At 43.8% G+C, this 20,773-nt stretch overlaps 2 protein-coding genes across 5 annotated transcripts; one reads left to right on the top strand and one right to left on the bottom strand.

The window, feature by feature from the left end:
* Positions 1–426: 426 nt before the first annotated feature.
* LOC133900225 (pentatricopeptide repeat-containing protein At4g01990, mitochondrial-like) lies at positions 427–4,197 on the top strand. The gene is made up of 2 exons (XM_062341345.1): positions 427–805; positions 2,558–4,197. Exons 1-2 carry the CDS (start codon positions 506–508, stop codon positions 3,797–3,799), a joined length of 1,542 nt encoding a protein of 513 aa, XP_062197329.1. The 5' UTR covers positions 427–505; the 3' UTR covers positions 3,800–4,197.
* A 748-nt stretch (positions 4,198–4,945) lies between these two features.
* LOC133900198 (acyl-CoA-binding domain-containing protein 4-like) lies at positions 4,946–9,382 on the bottom strand. Of its 4 annotated transcripts, XM_062341337.1 has the most exons (10): positions 8,278–9,382; positions 7,965–8,183; positions 7,334–7,864; positions 6,946–7,011; positions 6,695–6,861; positions 6,442–6,589; positions 6,271–6,367; positions 5,816–6,171; positions 5,612–5,716; positions 4,946–5,518 (listed from the first exon to the last, which is right to left on the bottom strand). In XM_062341337.1, the coding sequence occupies exons 3-10, from the start codon at positions 7,808–7,810 to the stop codon at positions 5,249–5,251; spliced, it is 1,686 nt and encodes a 561-aa protein (XP_062197321.1). In that variant the 5' UTR covers positions 7,811–7,864; positions 7,965–8,183; positions 8,278–9,382; the 3' UTR covers positions 4,946–5,248. The 4 variants fall into 4 exon arrangements, with proteins under 4 accessions (XP_062197321.1, XP_062197307.1, XP_062197316.1 ...); XM_062341323.1 differs by lacking the exon at positions 7,965–8,183 and having other exon boundaries at positions 8,690–9,382; XM_062341332.1 differs by lacking the exon at positions 7,965–8,183 and having other exon boundaries at positions 6,271–6,358; positions 8,690–9,381.
* Positions 9,383–20,773: the final 11,391 nt, after the last annotated feature.

The raw sequence follows: 20,773 nt of genomic DNA, 5'->3' as shown, positions 1-20,773 counted from the left end.
CACCATCTCGTAGCCCGTGGGCTTTCTCTTGCCTCTTATAGATTTGTTCCCAAAATATTTTAGTTAAAATTTTAAAACTTTAACTATTAGTATATTTCAAAATATTTAGATTCAAAATATGAAAATCATATGTATAGGTTTGTTTTGAGAAGTGTTTTCATAATATCACCATTTTATTGTGTTTTATAAATATATTCAATTAGAAAATAGTAATCAAAGATACATTTCAAAGATCATGATTTTATCAAAAACATCAAATATTTATGATGGGAGGGATTATAACATATCAAACTTTAGCAAAGCTTACGTGGCAAAATGCTGCTAGCATCCAAACTAGCTCAAAAAAAAATTCCCTGTTTTTTTTTTTTCATTTTGGTATGAAAGGCAATTCAACGAGTAAACCCTCACTCAAAGTGGGGAGCGGTGATTTCCATCACAAATTAGCAACACCGCTGATTTCCCCTCCCTTTTCCTCCAGCAGCCGAAACCCCAAAACCCTAAACCGATGGCGCCGCCCGCCCCCTTCGCCGGTGCTCGCCTCCTCCTACGCCGCCTCCTATCCACGGCCACCGAAGCGGTGGCGGAGGCTGCGGCTCCCCCCGCCGCCGCTGCCGCCAAGGCGGCGAAGAAGAAGGACCCGCGGCCGCTCTACCGCCGGCTGTCGGCGCTGGGCAGCGCCGGGGAGGGGAGCGTGTCGCGGGTGATGAACAAGTGGGTGCGAGAGGGCGGCGAGCCGCGCGCCGACGATCTCGTCAAGTACGTCAAGGAGCTCCGCAAGTACAAGCGCCACACCCACGCCCTCGAGGTATGCATGCCTCAACCTTACCAATCAAGCGCGCCCATTCGTTTTGGGTTCTAATTAGTCCTTGCCTTGATGGTTTATCGGAAGGGTAGTAGAGGAAAGGTGCGATTTTGCGGCAGCAAGTAGCAATCGGCGTAATGTCATATTTGGCACTGGAGAGATTAATCATCCAATGCTTTGCTGTTTACATCAGTTTAGGAAGATGTGCAGTTTGTTAAGTCTTGCGCGATCCTGTCCTCTTCAGCGGCGGCGGCGGCGGCGGTGGCAGAATCGAGTTGGGGGTTAGTTTGGGGACACCAAAGCCCTTAACCTTAGTTCCAGGCATAAGATGGGTCTTGCGTTGAGTGGCATCGAGGGTGGGAGGAGCGTGTGCTTAGTAGAAACCATGTGCGGGACTCTCCTCTCTTGAGATGGTAACTGCAGATCAACGACAGCGACTGTGCAATCTAGTTCGGGTTAGGTCTAGTTGATGGGCATCAGTTGCAGCGGACAAAACGCAGATTTCCTGGTGAGCAGTGGACGAAGTTGGAGGTGACCTGTGGCAAGCCCAACCATTTAGGTTGGGCAGGGCAGTGAAGAGCGGTGAGGTGCCATGAGTGGTTGTAGTAGGGTTGCCCAACTGCAAGTTCAACAGTTTTGGGAAATATGAATTCGATGCCCAGCTGCATGCGCTGCTAATTCGCCAACAAGTAATTAGCTTCGTTGTGTCAGTAGTTACAGTTTGAACCAGTCCTGCTCAGACTGCTCTGTTCAGTCCTAGGTAGTAGTGGAGTAGCAACCATGGTGCTCGCAGCCATGGCAGGTGGGGGCTCGCTGGGGAGAGGGCACAGGCACACTTCAATATGCCTTGCAGTGTGCAGAAGCTCTGGCTAGCTTAGTTGTGTAGCAATTTGAATTTCGGTATTGCAAGTAGTGCTTTCAGTAGGTCGTGATAATCTTGTTGGCCTGGATTGGGTTGGTTTGGTTTGCTTAGGTTATTGAATTAAAAAGTTAAGTTTACTTAGTTTAATTTGGCTTAGTTTTACTTTTACCACTTACTAGCTTAGTACATCCATTATTCAGATTGCAATAATCATTCTCATGCTCCTGAATTTGGAAGCTGATTCGCTTGGAACACTGAACTATTGGTAGGGGGATTTAGGTTCATGCTATTTGTCTTTGGCTATGCTGGACTGCTTCCATTGTACTGTTTTTGTTTTGCTTCTTAGTTTCAAACTTTCAGCCTCAAGATATGCATGAGATCTAATTTTGTCTCACAAGATGTCCTTGTGAAGGGTTGGTAGAAATTTGTTTATATTCTTCTAGTTTACACATATACTTTATTGTTTTTTAATATATTAACTAATTATGATAATTTTTTAACCATATGGCCTATAACAGAATATTTATTTTATTGTAATTGGTAAAGATTCTCCCAATTAGATTCCTAGTGCATCACAGGCTCGTGGCACCCCAAAGCAGTGCCAAAATGCTCATTTAACAGTAGGTTTTGTTTCACAATTTTCTGTTACACTTAATTAGAGTAATATAAGCACAGTAGGTAGATGAATGATGAATCAGTGTGTTTGCTGTCCAATTGCAATATCTGTGATAGTACGTAGGCACAACTATTCCCTCAGTTATACTCCTCACAGTCACGAAAAGGTTAGTATTAAGTTATCAACTAGTCCTATTTCATAGTTGTTTGTACATCTGCTATTGATGCCTTTGTTATGTTGGTAATACTAACTATAACTCGGCATCGTTTTCACGCAGTTAATGGATTGGATGGTTAATGCAAGGGGTATGAACATGTCACTCACTAACCATGCAATACGTCTGGATCTCATCTGCAAAGTTCGTGGCATTGAGGCAGCTGAAAATTATTTTACTGGCCTCCCTGATCCAGCCAAGAACCATCGAACTTATGGTGCACTTCTTAATTGTTATTGCTCAGCAAAAATGGAAGATAAAGCAACAGATCTCTACCACAAGATGGATGAGCTTGGCATCTCATCCAGTACGCTACCCATCAATAATCTGATGTCCCTTTACGTGAAGTTAGGCCAGCATAAGAAGGTTGACAGCCTGTTTGAGGAGATGAAAGTGAAGAATGTTAAACCAGATAGCCTCACATGCTGCATTCTGATGACCAGTTATGCAGCATCAAACAAGATAGATGCTGTTGAAGAACTTCTAAAAGAAATGGTAGAAAAAGACGTGACTCTAGGGTGGTCAGCATATAGCACACTCGCTTCTATCTATGTAAATGCTGGTCTGGTTGAAAAAGCAGAGTCTGCTCTGAAGAAACTTGAGGGGCTTATTAGTTCTAATGATGGCAGGCAACCTTTTGATTTCCTTATGAGCCTATATGCTTCAGCTGGTAATTTGAGCGAGGTCAATAGGGTGTGGGACGTGATAAAGGCCAATTTCTCTAAGGTGACCAACACAAGCTACCTTGGCATGCTTCAAGCTCTTTATAAGCTCAATGATTTTGATCGCATGAACCAGATTTTTGAGGAGTGGGAATCCAATTATGAAACCTATGATGTGAGGCTGACAAATATGATGATTCGCAGCCATCTGAAGAATGGCATGACTGAAGAAGCGGAGTCGTTGTGGGAGAAGGCCAAGGAAAAAGGTGCAGATTTTGACTCCAAAACATGCGAGTTGTTTCTTGATCACTACATGGCTAAGGGGGACATGAACACGGCCCTGAACTGGGTCGAGAATATGACCAAACTCCCCAAGAAAGCAGGGAAGCTCGATCAGGATAAGATCCACAAGTTCCAGAAGTATTTAGAAGAACACAAGGATGCCGAGGGTGCTGAGAGGTTCTGCAACTGCCTGAGGACGCTAGGGTGCATCGACGGGAAAGCATACGAGTCCCTCTTACACACATACTTGGCAGCCGGTAAGAGGAGCCCTTCACTCCGTCAACAGATCAAAGACGATAATATTGAGATCTGTTACGACATTGGGAAGTTACTCAAGAGGATGGGCGACAAGGGTCGATGATACACATTTATCTTCAACCCCAATTTTACTTCAGCGATTAAATCTTAACTGATCCCTTCCACGAGCATCAGAAAGCAGATGTGATAAGAGGCAACTGTTTTGGCTATCTTTCGCTGTTCCATGTAAAGGATAGCTCATGGCTGGGTTGGTGTTCCAGCTTTTGGTGCTCTTGCAAGAAGCACTCCGGAGCAATCAGATTCTTCCAAGTGCAACGTGAGGTCTTGTCTACTAGGCTTTTTTTCTGATACTTCTTTTTTACTTTTCTTCTGAATGACATTGCTGTTACAGACTTGCTGTACTAGAGCAAGAATCCTACTACAGAGTCGTTTCCCTTTCCATGTCTTGCGGCCAGTGTGCCATCAGTTTGATACCCTGACAATGATATGTTCATGCTCTCCCGAAGTGGTGTGGATAGGTCTTTGTGAACAGGGCAGCCATTCGGACCGGAAATAATTGCCTGCAGGACGATCGTTTAAAGGTGTCAACAAGTGATGCATGTCGCATAGGCTTCTGTCGTGTCATACCGTGTTGAACTTGAAATCGAATAAAGTTATTTATTCGCAAAAATTATATATGGTTGCTGAACATGGTAGTTATATTGTGTCCGCGTCGTGCCATTTTGTTGAAACCACTAGATAGTTTTATCAGGGCCATTTGTGTTAAACATTTTGTACTGGTTCTGGTAAGGGGGGAAAATGATGTTTTGAACACTATTCAGCTTTCACAATTAATTATATTGCATATATTGTGGAATGCAGCACAACTATAATTATGAAACTGTTTTTTGAGACAAATCTAAGTATATAATTTGCAAATGTTCAAACCTAGTGTTTGGAAAAGCAAAATGACACTCTTTGAACCATTGTACCTTTTGGATAGAACGATTTTACATAAACCCCGATAATTTCTTATACTGTCTAATTCTTGGAGTGAGAATATCCTTAAATAGTAGTGGAATATGGTAGCACGAGACGACTGCATAGTAATCGGTGGATATGGAGGCATTGAGAACCCTCTAATTTCTACCCAAGGCAGCAGCAGTTCTGCCACTATGGGATGTTGATTAACTCTTGGTTTATGCTGTCTTTTCAAGTAACTGGACCAGAACTTATAATTTCAGGTCGTATGACACGGATATTGAGTAAATGGAAGCAAAATTGTTCCCTTCTCAAAGGCAGGAACCAAACTGTTTCGTGCCATCAGAAAAGACTAACAGGTCTAAGAGTCCAGAAAAGCTCACAACACTACTACTGCTCATAGCAGAACTAACTGCATCAAGCTAACACTATATTCATATGTAAAATCACGGATAAAAAGAACCCTAGAAACCAACTGGGAAGGTTACACAAAGCTACTGGTCTTATTTTTTTCTCAACCAGAATGCCTAATTTACAAAGCAAGCCAAGAGACAAACAGCAGGGCTTGGATCTCAAGCGTTCAGAAAGGGGCTCACTTGCCCCCTCCAGGCCCTCCCAGCGTGAGCACAACATCATGCAGGTCATTGCTGCCCCTCTCCGGCTCAGACTTGACGGCCTTCGCCGGGAACCCTTGCCGCCCATGGCGGGTGCAGTCCGGGAGCACAAAGCCTGTCGCCTGTGGCACCGGCCGGGCATGGACCGGGATGGCGTGAGCCAGCGATGGGCGCTGCTGGGGAGGCACGGCCGAGCTCGTCAGGATCTGGTGGTGCACCGTGGGTCTTGGACCCGTCACTCCAGGTCCCTGAGATGAGATCAAAAGGCGAGAAACGTCAAGAACATGCAATGATGCAAAGCATGAATCATTTGCAACTGGTTTCCAGATGGATATGCTTACAGGAGCAAACAGAACGCCTCTGAAGAGCTGACCGTTCACCACGGCGGTCGTGAGGTACCCCGAGTCAAAAGCTCCATCAATTGTTCCATGAACCTCTGCCCCAATCTGCAGATTAAGCAACCATAACAGTAGCCATTAAGATACATGAATGATACTGCTGAACATTTTCCCTGATGAGTTGGTGATGTGATAAGAATGGCATACAAGGGGTGGACCGGGAGGCCGGGGCTGCAGCTTATGATCAGAGGTCAGGAACTGCACTTCGTGCCGTTGCTGCGGTGCGATGGTGCGGAGAAACTGATCGGTCTTCAGAGGCCTTGACGAAATGCCTCCAGGTCCAGGAGCCCTCAGGGTGCCATTGGCATTGAGGCGAACGAATGGTTGCAGGGCTGAAATCGATGGGTTAGGAGACGCTGAAAGTTTGTGAGCCCCATTCTGCTCCTGATCAGATTGGGACGGTGAAGAATGCTGGGAAAGAGACAGTGAGTGCTCCTCTTGCTCCGACTCGGCCTCATTCGGGCGAATATCACCGGTTTTTCTTCTTTTCACATGGCCATTGTCTGAAGAATTTAACAATATAGCCAATGCATTTAAGCATCACAAATATAACAATTAACACCTAATGAACAGCATTTTTTGTGTTTCCGAAATCCAATTACCTAGACCACGCAGGAATGGGTTTCTTTGCTCGATTTCTGCTTCTCGAGGCTTCTGACCGGCATATCCATTACTCACGCTTGCATCCTTCTGCTGTAACTACTAGCGCATCATGCTCGGTATTACAGAAAGAATTAACATGAAGACTACTGTATGCAAGTTAAGCTACTCACATTCCCTGCTCTCAAGAATTTCCGCTTCTCCTGGCTCCAGTGGTTGCTAAGAACCTTGCACATTGAAATGTTGTAGCGGCCATTTGGATGCTCGGAGCCCAATTGCAGAATGAGCAGCTCATTCAGGGGACGTTCATCTTCACCACATCTATGAATTTTCCAAGGTATGTCAAGTTGTTAACCAACTATTAAACATTGTTTTTGACAAACTACAAATCTACTATGTAGGCTTAATCTGTTCCTGCAAACTTACCCTCCATAGATTGCAATGTCAGTATTCATGACTACCGCGGTATGAGAAAACCGTCCCTGCGGTTGCTGCCCGCATACCTCGAGCTGATTCCATGAACGATTAGTGACATCAAGAATCCAGACATCACTGTAATATTGCTTATCTCCAACTCCTCCAATAATATAAACCTACACAGGCACGCTTTATTCAGGATCCAGTAAAAGAGTTCTCTCATAGAAATTGTTCCGATTGTTTCAGTAACTGATGCTAACCTTAGACCCGACGCTTACAGCTGCATGACCTGCTCGGACACCAGGTGAGGCTCCTTTTACTGCAAACTGCGAATGGATGAAGTTAAGTTAGCACACAAGACAATTAACATAGCTTGCAAATTAAATTGAGAAATTTCTTGTCTGATTTGAATCTAAGCTAGTTTTCAAGCTGAAACAAGCAATGTTCTGCAGTTAAACATTGTGGCAATCAGCATGAGGGATAATAAACTCCTAGGCATATTACGAGAAATCTAATGTAGCAAAGTCACTGTCACGATTGGAAAGCGAAAGATAATGGCAACCGATCTATACACCGGGAACATATGCATCTGTCAGGGCTGTCACATTTGAGCCAAGCTACTATACATGACAAGGACGTGACGCTTACCCTTGACCACGCCATGGTGTCGACGTCGAGCACGTCCACCTCGCCATGGTATCGGTCGCCGCAGTCCCCACCGTAGACGAACAGCCTGCCGCCGACGGCGACGGCGCCGTGGCTGTCCCTGGGGGCGGGCGCGTAGTCGCCCTTCACCTCCGGCGAGGACCACGTCATGGTGGGCACGTCCAGCACGTGCACGTCGCTGAGGTAGTTGCCCTCCCCCTCCCCGCTCCCGCCGAACACCACGAGCCTGTCGCCGCCGACCACGGTCACGGTGTGGCTCTCCCGCGGCGACGGCGGTGTCCCCTTGCACTGCGGCCGGGTCCACTCCCCGGTGCGCAGGTCGAGCACGTGGAGGTCGTTCACCTTCTTGCCGCCGTTGGTGCCCCCGAACACAAGCATCCGGTGGCCCACCAGCGCCGCGCCGTGGCTGTCCCGCGTCCCCGGGCGCTGCCCCGTCGTGGCGAGGGAGCTCCACGCCATGGTCTCCACGTTCAGGGTCAGCACGTCGCTGAAGTGCAGTCCGCCGCAGCATCCCTGGTTCATGTCATTGCATAATTGCATTACAACTTCGTCACAGGTCATTACTCCATATCAACTACAGAGAAGTGACCATAGCCATTGACCACATGAACACCTTGCAGATTGATCGTTCGATCTTGTGAAAGATGACTGTGAAACCATGTGATGTCTACTGGTCTGTTTCACTGTTTGCATGCGTAGCGAGCTGTGAAATGTTTGGAGGCCATCGATCGATGTTGAGCAGCAGAGGACGGCGTCTCGGTCGGCGCAGTAAGAACCGATCGAAGGTGTGAGGTGTGGGGTGAACAAATGGTTTCTGATGCAAAAGTTTTTGCTACAATAGAAGATTGGAGGTGTCAAAGATCCACTAACATGTTGGTTTGCAGGTGGTGACAAACTGGCAATAATTCAACGTAAGGCAAACCTACTTTTCCTTTACTGCTACTTTTTTCATTATGGAGGAATATTACAGCAAAGAACTCGCTCGCTTTAGGTGAAAGCTGCAAAACATTTTGCTTGCGACTACATCTCTGGGAGCTGCAAGTCTGCAACAAGACAAAACACAACTCCAAAGGACTAACACCGGAAAAGATACGACTTTTTTGGCCAAAAGAATCCCCAAAAAAGCGTCAGAGCTCACGAACTCTTCATGTTAATCCACTCAGGCTCGCCAGGCTTTCAACTGCTTTCCAGCCGAGTGACCACTAAGTTTCCACGGCTCAAGAGAAGCGTCAAAATGCAAAATTTATAAAAGAATTGGAAGCAAAGATGAAGAACAATCTAGGGGAAGGCATGATCAAGAACATGAACAAAATTGGCAGCCGACTCACGAATGCATACCCCGAACACGTAGACGACTCCTTCGAAGAAGCAGGCGGAGTGGCCCCATCTCTCCGGAGGATTGAAGCCAACCACCTTTGGGTACAGCCACATTGCCTTCCGCCTCCGCTCCATCCCTCTTCCTCTCCCCACTCTTTTCCCTTCTCTCTCTCCCCCTCTCTCTCAAGGGTGAAGGAAGAAGGAAGAAGACAGGGCGAGAGATATGGAGAGAGCCGGGCGAGGAGAGAGAAGAGAAGATGTCTTGACAACTAGTTGTCACACCAGCGGTCTCTGTTGCTGATGAGATTTGCCACAAAGGGGGCGCAGCTAGTGAGGCATCACGCATCAATCAGTCGGTCTCGCTCGCTCACTCGGAGATGGACATGAAAAGATAGGGCCTCTCAACTCCTGTCCAAGGTTTTCGCAGCTCGCTCTGCTTCTGCTACGCCCGTCCGCCCACCCACTGTGGGCTGTGGCTACCGGCAACCAACACACGGCACAGCACCACTGCTACTACTGTACAGCACAAGGGGAGAGGGCGAGGGGGGCACGAGTGACCATGCGACGCAAAGGCGCCTCCCTGTGCTATGGGTGTGACCATGTACGCGCGCACAGCATCTATGGCTCGCCTGGGGTGCGTGTATGGGGAAACGTGTGCGTGGGAATGTGTGAGGGTGGTGATGGCAACGAGGGGAGTATCTAATTGAGCACACCTATCCCCTCCTCGTCTCCTCACGCGCACAGAGACAGACGGACGGAGCATTGCTTGGCTGGAGGAGGGGGATTTGTCTAACTGAAAATGATGGGGAGTGGGGGCATCGGGGTGTGTGGATGTGATGGGGAGGTGTGTCACTCATGGGGCTGGATTCGGTTGGATTATTTAACAATTTACGGGAGTGATAACAATTTTATAATGAGATTCATTGTTAGGGACTCAAGTAGTTTCATATGCGAGCGAGGATGAGAATTATTATTTTCTAAGTGTGACAAAAAGTTAAAATTCTCAAATCGGTTGGGATTGCGCCATTGCTGGGTGGAACTGGTCTTGTTCGCTTGTGCTTTGATTGACCAGATATTTTCTCATGTTTATAGCAGTAAGTAAACATTTCGTCCTATTAGGAAAGGTTATTTTGCGATCCAAATTTTCAGATTTATTAGTAAAAACAAAACTGAATCCTCAAAATTCCTATAATCATCTCCCTCTCTCGTACAGTCTTTTAGGATCCATTCTTTTCTCCTAATCTTTTGACTAAACTAGCCTATCAACCAGTCCGTATGCACAGGCTAGCAACGTGTATAATTTTATTTCAATGTAAATGTTGGTCATTTTTATATATTTGTAGTTTTGTAAGTTAATTTACTCACATGCTTTTATTCTAATGATATAATAGTACATTTAAATCCGTACAAAACACGCATCTCCTTAAAAGTAATGTGTATAGAATGGGACGTAATTCTTTCAGTGATATAAGATAATCATTTTATTACTAAGAATTTTTATTGTTTGTAATATTTAACCACAAAAGCTAAAGGTATAAGAAATGCCTTTGGAAGTATAAACTATATAGAAGTACAAATATCCGAATATATGTTAGGATTACCCGTTTATTTCTTCGTTCCAAACAAGTAAAGAATAACTAAAATAGTTATAGGTACTAGAATTCACCTACGATCCTCTAAACTTTCTATATATCTAACCCTAATATATAGCCAGACTGAAAGAAGAATGTTAGAAGTTTCTTACTCTGAGTACGTGAAAAACTTGTGTTATATTCTCTTTCTCTCTCTGTATATATAGTATTATTTTACACCTGGGACATAACATCTAACCCAACTAACCAACCCAGTCCACTCCCCTTCCCTGTCATTTAGGGCGCGTTTGGTGGGGATTCAGATTCTTCCAGAAATATTTCAGTTTCAGATTCTCTTGGAAACGTTTCTCTGGTGAATCAGAATCACCTCTGTAACTCGTTTGGCTAGCTATCTAGATTCAGATTCTTGAAAGAGAGGAATGTAGTGCAATTGAGCTATCTTCTAGATTGTATTATTGCTCTTGCAAGATCATCACGAAACTTATCCATATTAATGTCACTTGGATCGTATATCGACGCATCGGATGCATTATGAGATGGTGCATGTCGTGCATATCATTGCGGTATCGTGGGCATATAGTTGGGATCCTCATCACATCATCAAAAATCTACGTCAAGTAGTGAATGATTTTCACGAATGAAATTATGGAGGCACATGGTAGCAGCCACAATCCCCTTTTGCTTGGGCATTGGATAACTCGGCATCTTGAGAAGAATTCTCCACTTCATCTTCCATACACCAAAGATGCTCTCAACAACATTACAAAGACTTGAGTGCAAATAGTTGAATATCTCTTGCTCACCACTTGGAGCAGAACCCCTCCTCCAATCAGGAACATGATACCTTTGACCCTTGTATGGTGATAAGTAGCCTGGTTTATTTAGGTAATCGACAACGTAATATTTTCCTATTGGAGGATGTGGGAAAGCGTGGGTATCATGTTGAATAGCATGAAAGAGCATACTTGTGTCCTGCATGGACCCAGGCTGACCAATAGAAGCATAGGTGAAACACAAGTCAAAATCAACCACTACCATCACATTTTGGGTTGAACTTCCTGTTCTTCCAATGTATCTAACATAATATCGTGCCGGTGGTATAGCTAAGATGTGTGTTCCGTCAATGGCTCCAATACAGTCCTTAAAATGTGGCCACATCCTTTAATCCCCAGTAATCCTAGTGTGCACATTATTGAAGTTATGATCTTGAGGTCGTATGTAATCCTTAGCCATCCTAACCAGGCACTGCAATACCTCATCAAACTTTCTACTTATTGTCTCCCCTGAGTGCTTGAATGTATTTTGAACAGAACTGTTTGATCTATTTTGACCACAAAGACACAGAAAGATAGCAAGTACTTCCATAGAACTAATATGGATGGTTGATTGTAGTCCATAATTACTCACCAAAATGTCATGCAATGTATGAAACAACCTATCATTCATCCTGAACATCCTATGACTTTCTCCCGGTGTGTTCAATGTTTCCATAAGCCATGCATATTCACTCAACTGTGAGGTTCTTGGTGGATTCTTGTCATGATAGGTCATGTAATAATTGTGCATCAAAGTAACAGCATGAAACGAATTGGATTGTACCTCTTGGTAATGACGTATTACCTCTAAAGCATTAACATCTTCATCATCAGAGTCATTCCCACTCCTTTCACTTCCAGAACTAGACATCTGTATAACATCACACATTTAACAAGTTAATGGCTAAGGTACAACATACATAAATCACAACACAAGGTTCAACATTACTAGTGCAAGCCTAAGGTACGATAAACATAAGTCACAACACAAGGTTTAACATTACAAGTGCAAGCCTAAGGTACGACAAACATACAATCTTCATGCTACAATAGCATGTATCACATGTTGCCATACTTGACAAAGTGCTTCATCCAGAGCCACTGAAAACGGTCTAACGGGGCGTCTATAGTCATAAACATCTCCCTTTCAGCTCTCTTGGTGACCAGCTCTGTAGCAATGAAGAAGTCCTTTGTACCAGGAGATGCACCACACTCCTTCACAAGGGCCATGACATCCTTGATGGAACACCCTGAGCTTTCATCCCTTTTTGCCAGTGACTCAACAGACGTTGCAGACTTCTCATTCAAAGAAACAATTTTAGTAATCTGCTCTTGTATCCACTGTCCACCACTTGTCCTAGGTCTTTTTCCCTTGTCCATGGCACCACAAGCTCTCTTTCCTTTGGCCTTCATAGGGGGTGTTATTTCTTCTGCCTCGTTGTCATCATCAGACTCTGCAAGCTCATCACCACCATATGATTCATCTTGAGGCATAACACCGGATGAAGCACAAAAATGGTCATCACCGGTGTTTCTAAGATCCTCAAACATAACCTTTAACTCTTCTTCATTTTGAAGTGGCTTCTCTTTGAACTTCCCGCTACCTGGAATTTCCTGTCAACATGAATGGTAAATTTTAGACAATGAAATGTGGGTCGAAGCATGTTAAGAACAATGAAATTACAATTTACAAACTTACTTTTCTAATCTTCTTCCACCATTCCTCACTCATTTTCATCGTTCCCTTGTTCTCATCCCAACCTAATCCAGTTTGTGTCAACAGTTTCTTCCAGGCACCATACTCTCATTTCAGTTTAGCCCATTTGTTCTTAAATTGGGATCTTTTGTATAAAAGATTGGTCCTCTTTTGAAACTTTTCAATCACATTGTTGTACCCAATATTATTCAAATGGGTACTCGAACGATTTCCACACCTCACTTGTTCAGCAAACAACTCACAAATGATCATAGTGTTTTCATCATACCATTCAGCCATCTACTCAAAAGAAGAAGAAAAAAATTCAGAAAGTACTTAAAAGTATGCACAAGTGAACACTGCCCAAATCATTCAAAGATCCACAAAGTGAATGAGAGCAGCAAAATGAGAGCAATGCACAAGTGAATGAGAGCAGCAAATTGAGAGCATTGCACAAGTGAATACTGAACAATTATATTGAACTACACACACAAACCGGTTGCAATAATCAGATCTCCTGAACTGCACATCATTGCCATTGCATTTCTGCTCTCTTTCGAATGCGCTAGATGTAAGGAAGGGAGGAACAGCGAGGATGGCTCACCTGTACAGCGCGGGCGACAGCACTGGCGGCGGTGGCACAGGTAGCAGGCTGGCGTCAGCGCGGTCCACAGCCTCCTAGCGAACTGGACGGCATTGCCAGCGACCTAGCACACATTGCAAATCGGTATGAACATAGATCTAATGATTCACGGGCAGGGAGGCCTACAATATCTAATGATTCACGGGCAGGGAGTCCTACAACATCTAATGATTCACAGGGAAGGACAATGAGAACGGCTTAGGGACCTTGAAGCGCGGCGACGGTGGCTATGGCATGGGCGACGGATGGGCGTCAATGGGCTTGAGGCGATGGATGACGCAACCTTAGGCATGGGCGACAAACGGTGCAACCTTGGGCACGAGCTGTGGGTGGCACGAGCGGTGGTGGTGCCAGCGATGGCCAGACGAGTGGGCGGCGGCAGCCGAGCGAATGGGGACCAAAGTGAGATTCGTTCGGGGCGAGGAGGGAGCGGCAGGGAACGGGCAAAGACGCACGAGTGTTTTGGACCGTTGGCTAGTGGCATTTGTGCATAAATTGGCTTGAAGTCCAAGGGGTTGTTCGAAAACTTGTCCAGTTGGAAACGGTGAGAAATGGCCTCCCAGCTGTTTCGACGTTTCAGCCTGATTCCATGGAATGTTTCAACCAGAAACATTTCCAATGCTACTGTTTGGCTTGCTCTCTGCCCGATTCTACCGTGAATCTGGATTGATTCACAGAGCCAAACGGGGCCTTATTGTAGCAGCTAGCCCAACATCCAACTAGCCCAACTTGTCCCTCATGCCGCGCTTGCTCGCTCGGCTCGAGTGCCCATGCGCCCTCGCCCCTATGCTCACACCACTCACCCCGTCCTCACACCTGCGTCGCTCGTGCCCATGTCTGTGACTCGAGAACATGAGCAGGCTGAACGTCCCATGTTCCAGTGTTGGATTTCCCGTTCAGGTCACCAGCGCACCATTGGATCATATCAGAGGGATCTTGTCATGGCCGGTGAGGCCATTGTTGTTATTTAAACCTATCGATTGGGTTGATGCATGGTACCCAATATATTATTGCCCAGTTGGAATTCTCACGAGTTAGTTAGGCTACTATTCATGCAAGCTATTTTCGAGCTTTTTAGTGGCCATAAAGGATCGATTGGTAGCTCTTTTTTATGTGATGTCCCATGTTTAGTAGTTTTGTTCAGTAGTATCAGTAGTTTAGTGTAGTTGTCAGTAGTTGGCAGTAGTTGTTCAGTAATTTCAAGTCATGGTAAAATTATTCGGTAGTTTTAGGTCAATCAGTAGTCATGTATACAGTAGTTTCAATAGTTCTAAGTTAGTCTCCTCAGGTATCTAGTAGTTTCAATAGTTCTAGATTGGTTAGTAATCCTTAGTAATTTTAGGTTAGTCAGTAGTACTCAAGTATTCAGTAGTTTCAGTAGTCAGGTATCCAGAAATTATAGGTTAGTAAGTATTTCTCAGATACTCAGTAGTTTTAGTAGTTCTATGTTAGTCAGGTATTCAATAGTTTCAGTAGTTATAAGTTTGTCATTAGTTAGATATTTAGTAGTTGACAATTTAATGTTAGCTAATTCTACTACTAAGAGCTATTGAACTACTAAGAACTACTTAACTTCCATTAACTATAGAATTAATGAAACTTCAAAACTACTGAATGTCTATTAAGCTGTAAGTCAAATTGTTCAATAGTGTCAATATTGAGTAGTCGTCAGTAATTTTTGTGTTTTTGCGTTCTGAGCTCCTTTGATTGTCATACTAAGATAACATGTTGTCTCATGTATACATACATGCATATTGTTTAGCTACAAAAAAAATACATGCATATGATTTTAACTACTGACACACTTGCATGCATGGTGCAAAAGTTGCACGCATGGGCCAACACTTGGAGCCCTTGAATGGTGCGAGTCCGCATGCGTGCACGGGAGGAGCTAGAAAGCTAGAACGGCGGAGCGCTGGATCGAAGCTGATGCGCATTTGATAGATCTTCCGAAAGGTAATATGATAGGTCGATTGGTAGAGCTTCAACGTTGACGATCTAAAGGCTCCGAACAAAACAGATCGAGAACCCTCAAACAACTACACAACTACTCTATGGTTATCAAGTGTGCCAAGACGCGATTGACCTCACCAAGAAGGCTTTTTCTGCAAGCGAATTGAGAACACAACCAGGAATATGTAGTTGCAATCTGAATATTGCTAATTACTAATGAAGTACTCGAGTTGGGATTTAGCAAACCGATAAACAGCAAAACTGTCTAAAACAGAATAATTTAAGCTAAACTCAAGCCTAAACTATGACGGCTACCGTATATTTATAGGGGGACATGAGGGGGTCAACGTAGGGTTGTGCAGCTGTGGAAAGAGGCGTGCACAACCTGGACTCCGACCTCGACACGATTATAAAACCCGACAGGGTCCAGAACGGTGATGTAGCACCTTATTCCTTCGACTCTAACTAAACTATAAGGAATATTTGGTCGAGCATAGATCCATTGGAAAGGGCTCGACATAAGCTTTTCTGCAAGTCCAAGAACGCCTAAAACAGACTTCGTATGAAAGAGTTATGCCCGTTTTACTGACATACTGTCTTAAGACTCGACCACGACCACGACTTCAACCAGAGCTCGAATCCGAGTAGACTTTGCCTTCGAGGGGTGATGTCTAGGTAAGGTTGTAGTGCTTCTCACACGTTCCTAAGTAATAAAATATCACAAAAATTTAGTAGTAATCTATCCAACGAAGCATGAACAACAAGTGACAAGTTCACCTGGTGGTCTAATTGTCATGCACGTGCTCTTGTAATTGAAACTTGTATGATTTGAGGATTATTGGAGGTATTGATTGCATTTGAAGAAGCCATAGGCTCATCAGAAACCCACGTGGTGTGAGGCCCATGTGGCGCGGGGAGGGTGCATGGGGGCGGAGCCCATGCAGCGTAGGCGCTCAGGGTTAGTGGTAGGCGTTGTGGGCTATATATATATAATGTAGGAGGAAACCCTTCGGTTTCATCAAAAAGAAAAACACTTGTGTTATGGACATGTAGGAGTGGTTGCTGAATTGGCAAGGTGTCACGTCCCAAAATTGTAATCATGTAATTAAGCATAATCATGCTTCCTAAGTATTATATTTAGTTTTGTGTAATTTTTGTTTTGGAACATTAGAGTATTTCTTTTAGAGTCAATCGTTTGAGAGAAAGTAATTCGGGAGATAAAAGAATAGAATTCGCAGTTAAAATAGGCATCTTTTTCTAGCATGTGGAGCTCACATGGGTGGCCAACCACTCCCTCTCTCCCTTGGGTAGCAGCCTCACATGCTCCCTCTATCTCTCTCACTCCCACACGCTCTCTCCAACCGGCCAAGGCAAGAGAGCAGCTCCCATCTCCCTCCCTCTCTCTCTCTCTATCTCTCTCTCTCTCTCTCTCTCTCTCTCTCTCTCCCTCCCTCTCCCTCTCTCTCTTCCTTGAATCAACCTTCTAGAAGCCAAATTGAGGTCTGCCTGTGGTACTCACGCGTTCCTTAGCTCCTAAGCTCCTCATCTATCCAATTTATTTTTATTTTTCCGAAGGATTCGAGCCAGTTTTAATGTCTTTTGGTGTTCTTGGTTAAAGCACGAGGAGTATCGGTGTTCTTCCACTTCTTGAGCTTTTCCACCTTCCACCGACGGTCACTAACATCGACAAAGCATCTTGGGTGAATCTCCTAGGCTCCCATTGCAAGAATACATGGTTTGGTTGGTTGAAATCCAATTTTGGAGCTTCGGTTGCAAAGTTGTGAAGTGCCTCATGTTGTTGAGCCTGGGAACGAATTTGAGGATTTTGGATAAGTTTCGAGCTAGGAAATTGAGTTGCTAGTTACTGAGTGATGTCTAGACCCTATGAACTAGTGCAAAACCTTTTCTCCTTGGATCGAGGAAGCATGCAAATGAAATTGACCATTTTTTTCCCGCAAAAAGACATGTCTGCAGCAACCCGGATAGCCCGGGTTAAACCCGGAGGTTTCGGGTAGCCCAGGGAAAACCCCGTTGTATTGTACTTGAAAACGTTAGGGTTTAGGGTGCATTTTGGGTCTAGAAACCATTGTGTAGTGTGTATTCATGTCTATATATGATAGATTTAACATGTGAATCAAATTGACCGAGGAAAGTCATCGAAAAGTTCAAGTCTGCCAACCTGTATAATCTGGGTTAAACCCGGAGGGTCCTGGTATTTTACGGTGCTTTTGACCGAGCATCCTCTCTCGGAGCCTCACCAGAACATTCTGGCCTAACCCGAAGGTTTCAGACTCAGCCTTGAACTTCCAAGTTAATCCAAAAATGGCTAACCGAGAATTCCTGTCCGGAGTACACCCCGGAGGTTCCGCAACCCGCATGTTTCAAGTCCAGACCGAAATCTCTAGCCGCATGTTAGTTTTTCGGCGTTGTTTAGATCATAAAGTTTGTTATTCTTTCGCATATCTTGCACCCTTAATATGTTGTTATGCATATTGTAGCATACATTGTTGCTCCTCATTCATGCTCATCATTGCATACGTTCTTCTTTAGTGAACGAAGAACCAGAGCATGATGCGAGCGTGGACAAAGACGACACTTGCGAGTGTTGCGTGGGTAGCATTAGGCGGTCACCAAAGCAGCAAGGCAAATATCTAAGCATACTCTTTCCAGTACTTTAGATCAATATGTGTCTATTGTGGTAAACTATGCTTTATGTATTTTTGCATGAGAATGAGTCTAGTGTCGAGTTGATATAGATAGAATCTATATTGATGTATTATCTTTCCCTTGTATTATTGGTAACATGTATCCGTGTAGCCTTAATAATATTGTTGGTGTCTAACCTAAGAGTTGCTCGAAATGCTTAAAAATGCATAGATCTTTCGGTAGAAGTCGAGCGGTAGTTCAATTTCGGTTCACAAGCTTAGTGCTTACTTACTTGTTCTCAAAGGATACGACTAAGATACCGAGATGTTTGAGTGTGAGGATGAGGCGAGATGTGGGCGGTGCTAGGGGTAAGTCGGGAAAGGAACCTAAATGCCATAGACCGCTTCCATCGGTTAATCACCGTCCGTCGGTGTCGTTGGCTTTAGCACTTCCCGTACTCACCGTATGTTGATCTAATGGTAAGGCAAGCCTAGTACTATACGTCGTGCCGACGCTCACCTTGTGGTCCTATAACGCGTGTGGAAAAAATTAGGAGAAGCAAGGTGGCGGGGAGCCAGAGGTGTCTGTGACATGCTCGCGGTAACTCCGGTGCCATAGATGCATGTGTGAGTGGGTAATTCTGGGTATGAGAAAGGTTGCCTTAGGGGCCAAGAGAATGGACTCGGGGCGTGTGGATAAAGTAGTATCACTTGCAGGGTATAAAATCAATTTGAATTATCGTGCTCTTAGTCATGAGTATATTTTTGTCCATCCGCATCGGTCGTAGAGTCACAATTATGGGTTGGTGTGGTTGAGGTGATTCTGTTCAGTTATACTAATATGATTCCAATTACTTATATGTTCATGATGTTGGTTACATGGTAGAATGATACTTTTAGTATAATATAGTTGCTCACATGTTTATGTCAAGCTATCTTTGCATATGAATCTACTTAACCATGTGGTCATTTTCTTGCTAACATCTAAATTCATAATTCTTAGAGCTGGGTTATCTATAAGTACACATTATAGATTAAGTCTTACAAGTACCTTCGTACTCACACTGCTCTTTCAGATGCTATCGGTGTGGAGGAGTTGGTCTTTAGCTACTTCACGTCCACCAATGTGGATGGCGGGTATGAGTAGGCAACTACTCGAAGATCGTGTTTTGTGATGGAGCTTAAGGGTATATGGTTTCATTCTCGTTTTGCTGTTTATAGCTTTACCTTCCGCTGCATAGTTTCTCTTTATCTAGTGGGTGATTAGTTTTAGTATCTTCATAGCTCTTTTGCTATAAATTGTGAGAATTTACAATTGCTTAAGAACTTGCAATATAAGCTTAATTACTCGCTATTTAGTAAGTTGTGTTGTGATGTGAAATGTTGGTAAGGCATGTATTATGATTTTAGACACAAAACACGTATCGGGACCATCAAGATGATATTCTAGTTAATCGTTGAAGTCCTGATTATATAAATGATCGTCTTAATGATTAATTAAAATAATATTTGGATGGTTCCTCATATAATATGGATAGTTGTGGATATTGAAGAACAACCGTGATCAATCTGCATACTTACTTTCATCGAGATGTTGCAATATGCGCAATATGCATGAACTGCTTCTAGGATGTTTTTTGTCTCTCAAACTTATTGAATTTAGTTGGCTGGTGCATACAGCTCAATATGGTATTAGAATTAGAGGTTTTGAGTTTAAGTCCTGGTATACGCAATGAAATAAAAAAATTGCAATCGGCTCCTATTACCACGTCGGAAACATGAGGGAGCCTTCATATAAGGGGAGTATAAATGAATTATCTACTTTTTCATGTCAACTTAGCTATTGGATGAGTTGGCTGATGCATGTAGCTTAATATAGTATCAGGGTTAGAATTCTCGAGTTTAAATCTTGATAGACATAATTAAATAAAAATTACAACCGATTTCTATTTTCATATTATAGTTTGAATTTTGACGAACACAATTTGATAAAAAAATGTACTTGACTTTTATTTGTACGTCTAAAGCCTGATGGATCATCCACGTTAAAGTCTTAAGTAGTAGTATAAGTGAGTTGGTGTCCACATGCACGAATCATTGCACAACCAAGCACCATACACTTGCCCGGCCTCACGATTTATGTGTGCCTTGTTCTCTCAGGCCGCTGAGCCCGCGCGTTGTGTGCTGCTGTAGAATACGAGGGCTGGCCAATAGCTCCATGACAAGGCCGCACGTACTCGAACGACGAGCCGCCGGAGGAACACTCTGCACCACGTACGCATAAGCGACACGCCGTAGAAAGACCCTACGCTGTGGCGCCGCCATGGTTAAAGTAGTTTGTGTCGTACTCATAGCGGTAGTTTTCTCCTTTTCTATTCGTAGATTGAAAGTGAAGATTGTGAGTTCGATCTCCAAGATTTAGGGCTGTAGAACAGTTTCCCGGTTGAAATTTGAGAACTCTGTTAAATAGTAATTTTTAATTTTTAGTTTTTTAAGTGAAATTTGTGAGAGTGATTCTCTGAAATAAAACTAGAAATCGAGAGCTAAAAAAATAACTTTCACTTATTCACTTCCCGCACTGAATCATCTCTCGTATAGTTTATTAGAAGAGAATCACTAAAGAATTACTTCTAGTTACATAATTATTTTCTTAAAAAATCATTTAAAAAAAAAAATTAAATCAGAGAAAACACAATCAAACAGACCTGAATATGTGGGGATTAAGGACTGGTAGTCGTATCCTCATCGGATTCGTGGCGCC

Source organism: Phragmites australis, chromosome 2 (assembly GCF_958298935.1).
Source record: "Phragmites australis chromosome 2, lpPhrAust1.1, whole genome shotgun sequence".
Classification (NCBI taxonomy): Eukaryota; Viridiplantae; Streptophyta; class Magnoliopsida; order Poales; family Poaceae; genus Phragmites; species Phragmites australis.
The sequence above is the reverse complement of the archived record's forward strand: the minus strand, read 5'-3'. Positions and strand labels throughout refer to the sequence as shown.

Coding starts and splice junctions, on each gene's coding strand:
- LOC133900225 (XM_062341345.1), top strand. CDS start 506: ATGGCGCCGCCCGCCCCCTTCGCCGGTGCTCGCCTCCTCCTACGCCGC. Junction 806..2,557: donor GCCACACCCACGCCCTCGAG/GTATGCATGCCT, acceptor GTTTTCACGCAG/TTAATGGATTGGATGGTTAA.
- LOC133900198 (XM_062341323.1), bottom strand. CDS start 8,803: ATGGAGCGGAGGCGGAAGGCAATGTGGCTGTACCCAAAGGTGGTTGGC. Junction 6,368..6,441: donor AATTCTTGAGAGCAGGGAAT/GTGAGTAGCTTA, acceptor ATGCGCTAGTAG/TTACAGCAGAAGGATGCAAG. Junction 5,519..5,611: donor GAGGCGTTCTGTTTGCTCCT/GTAAGCATATCC, acceptor ATCTCATCTCAG/GGACCTGGAGTGACGGGTCC.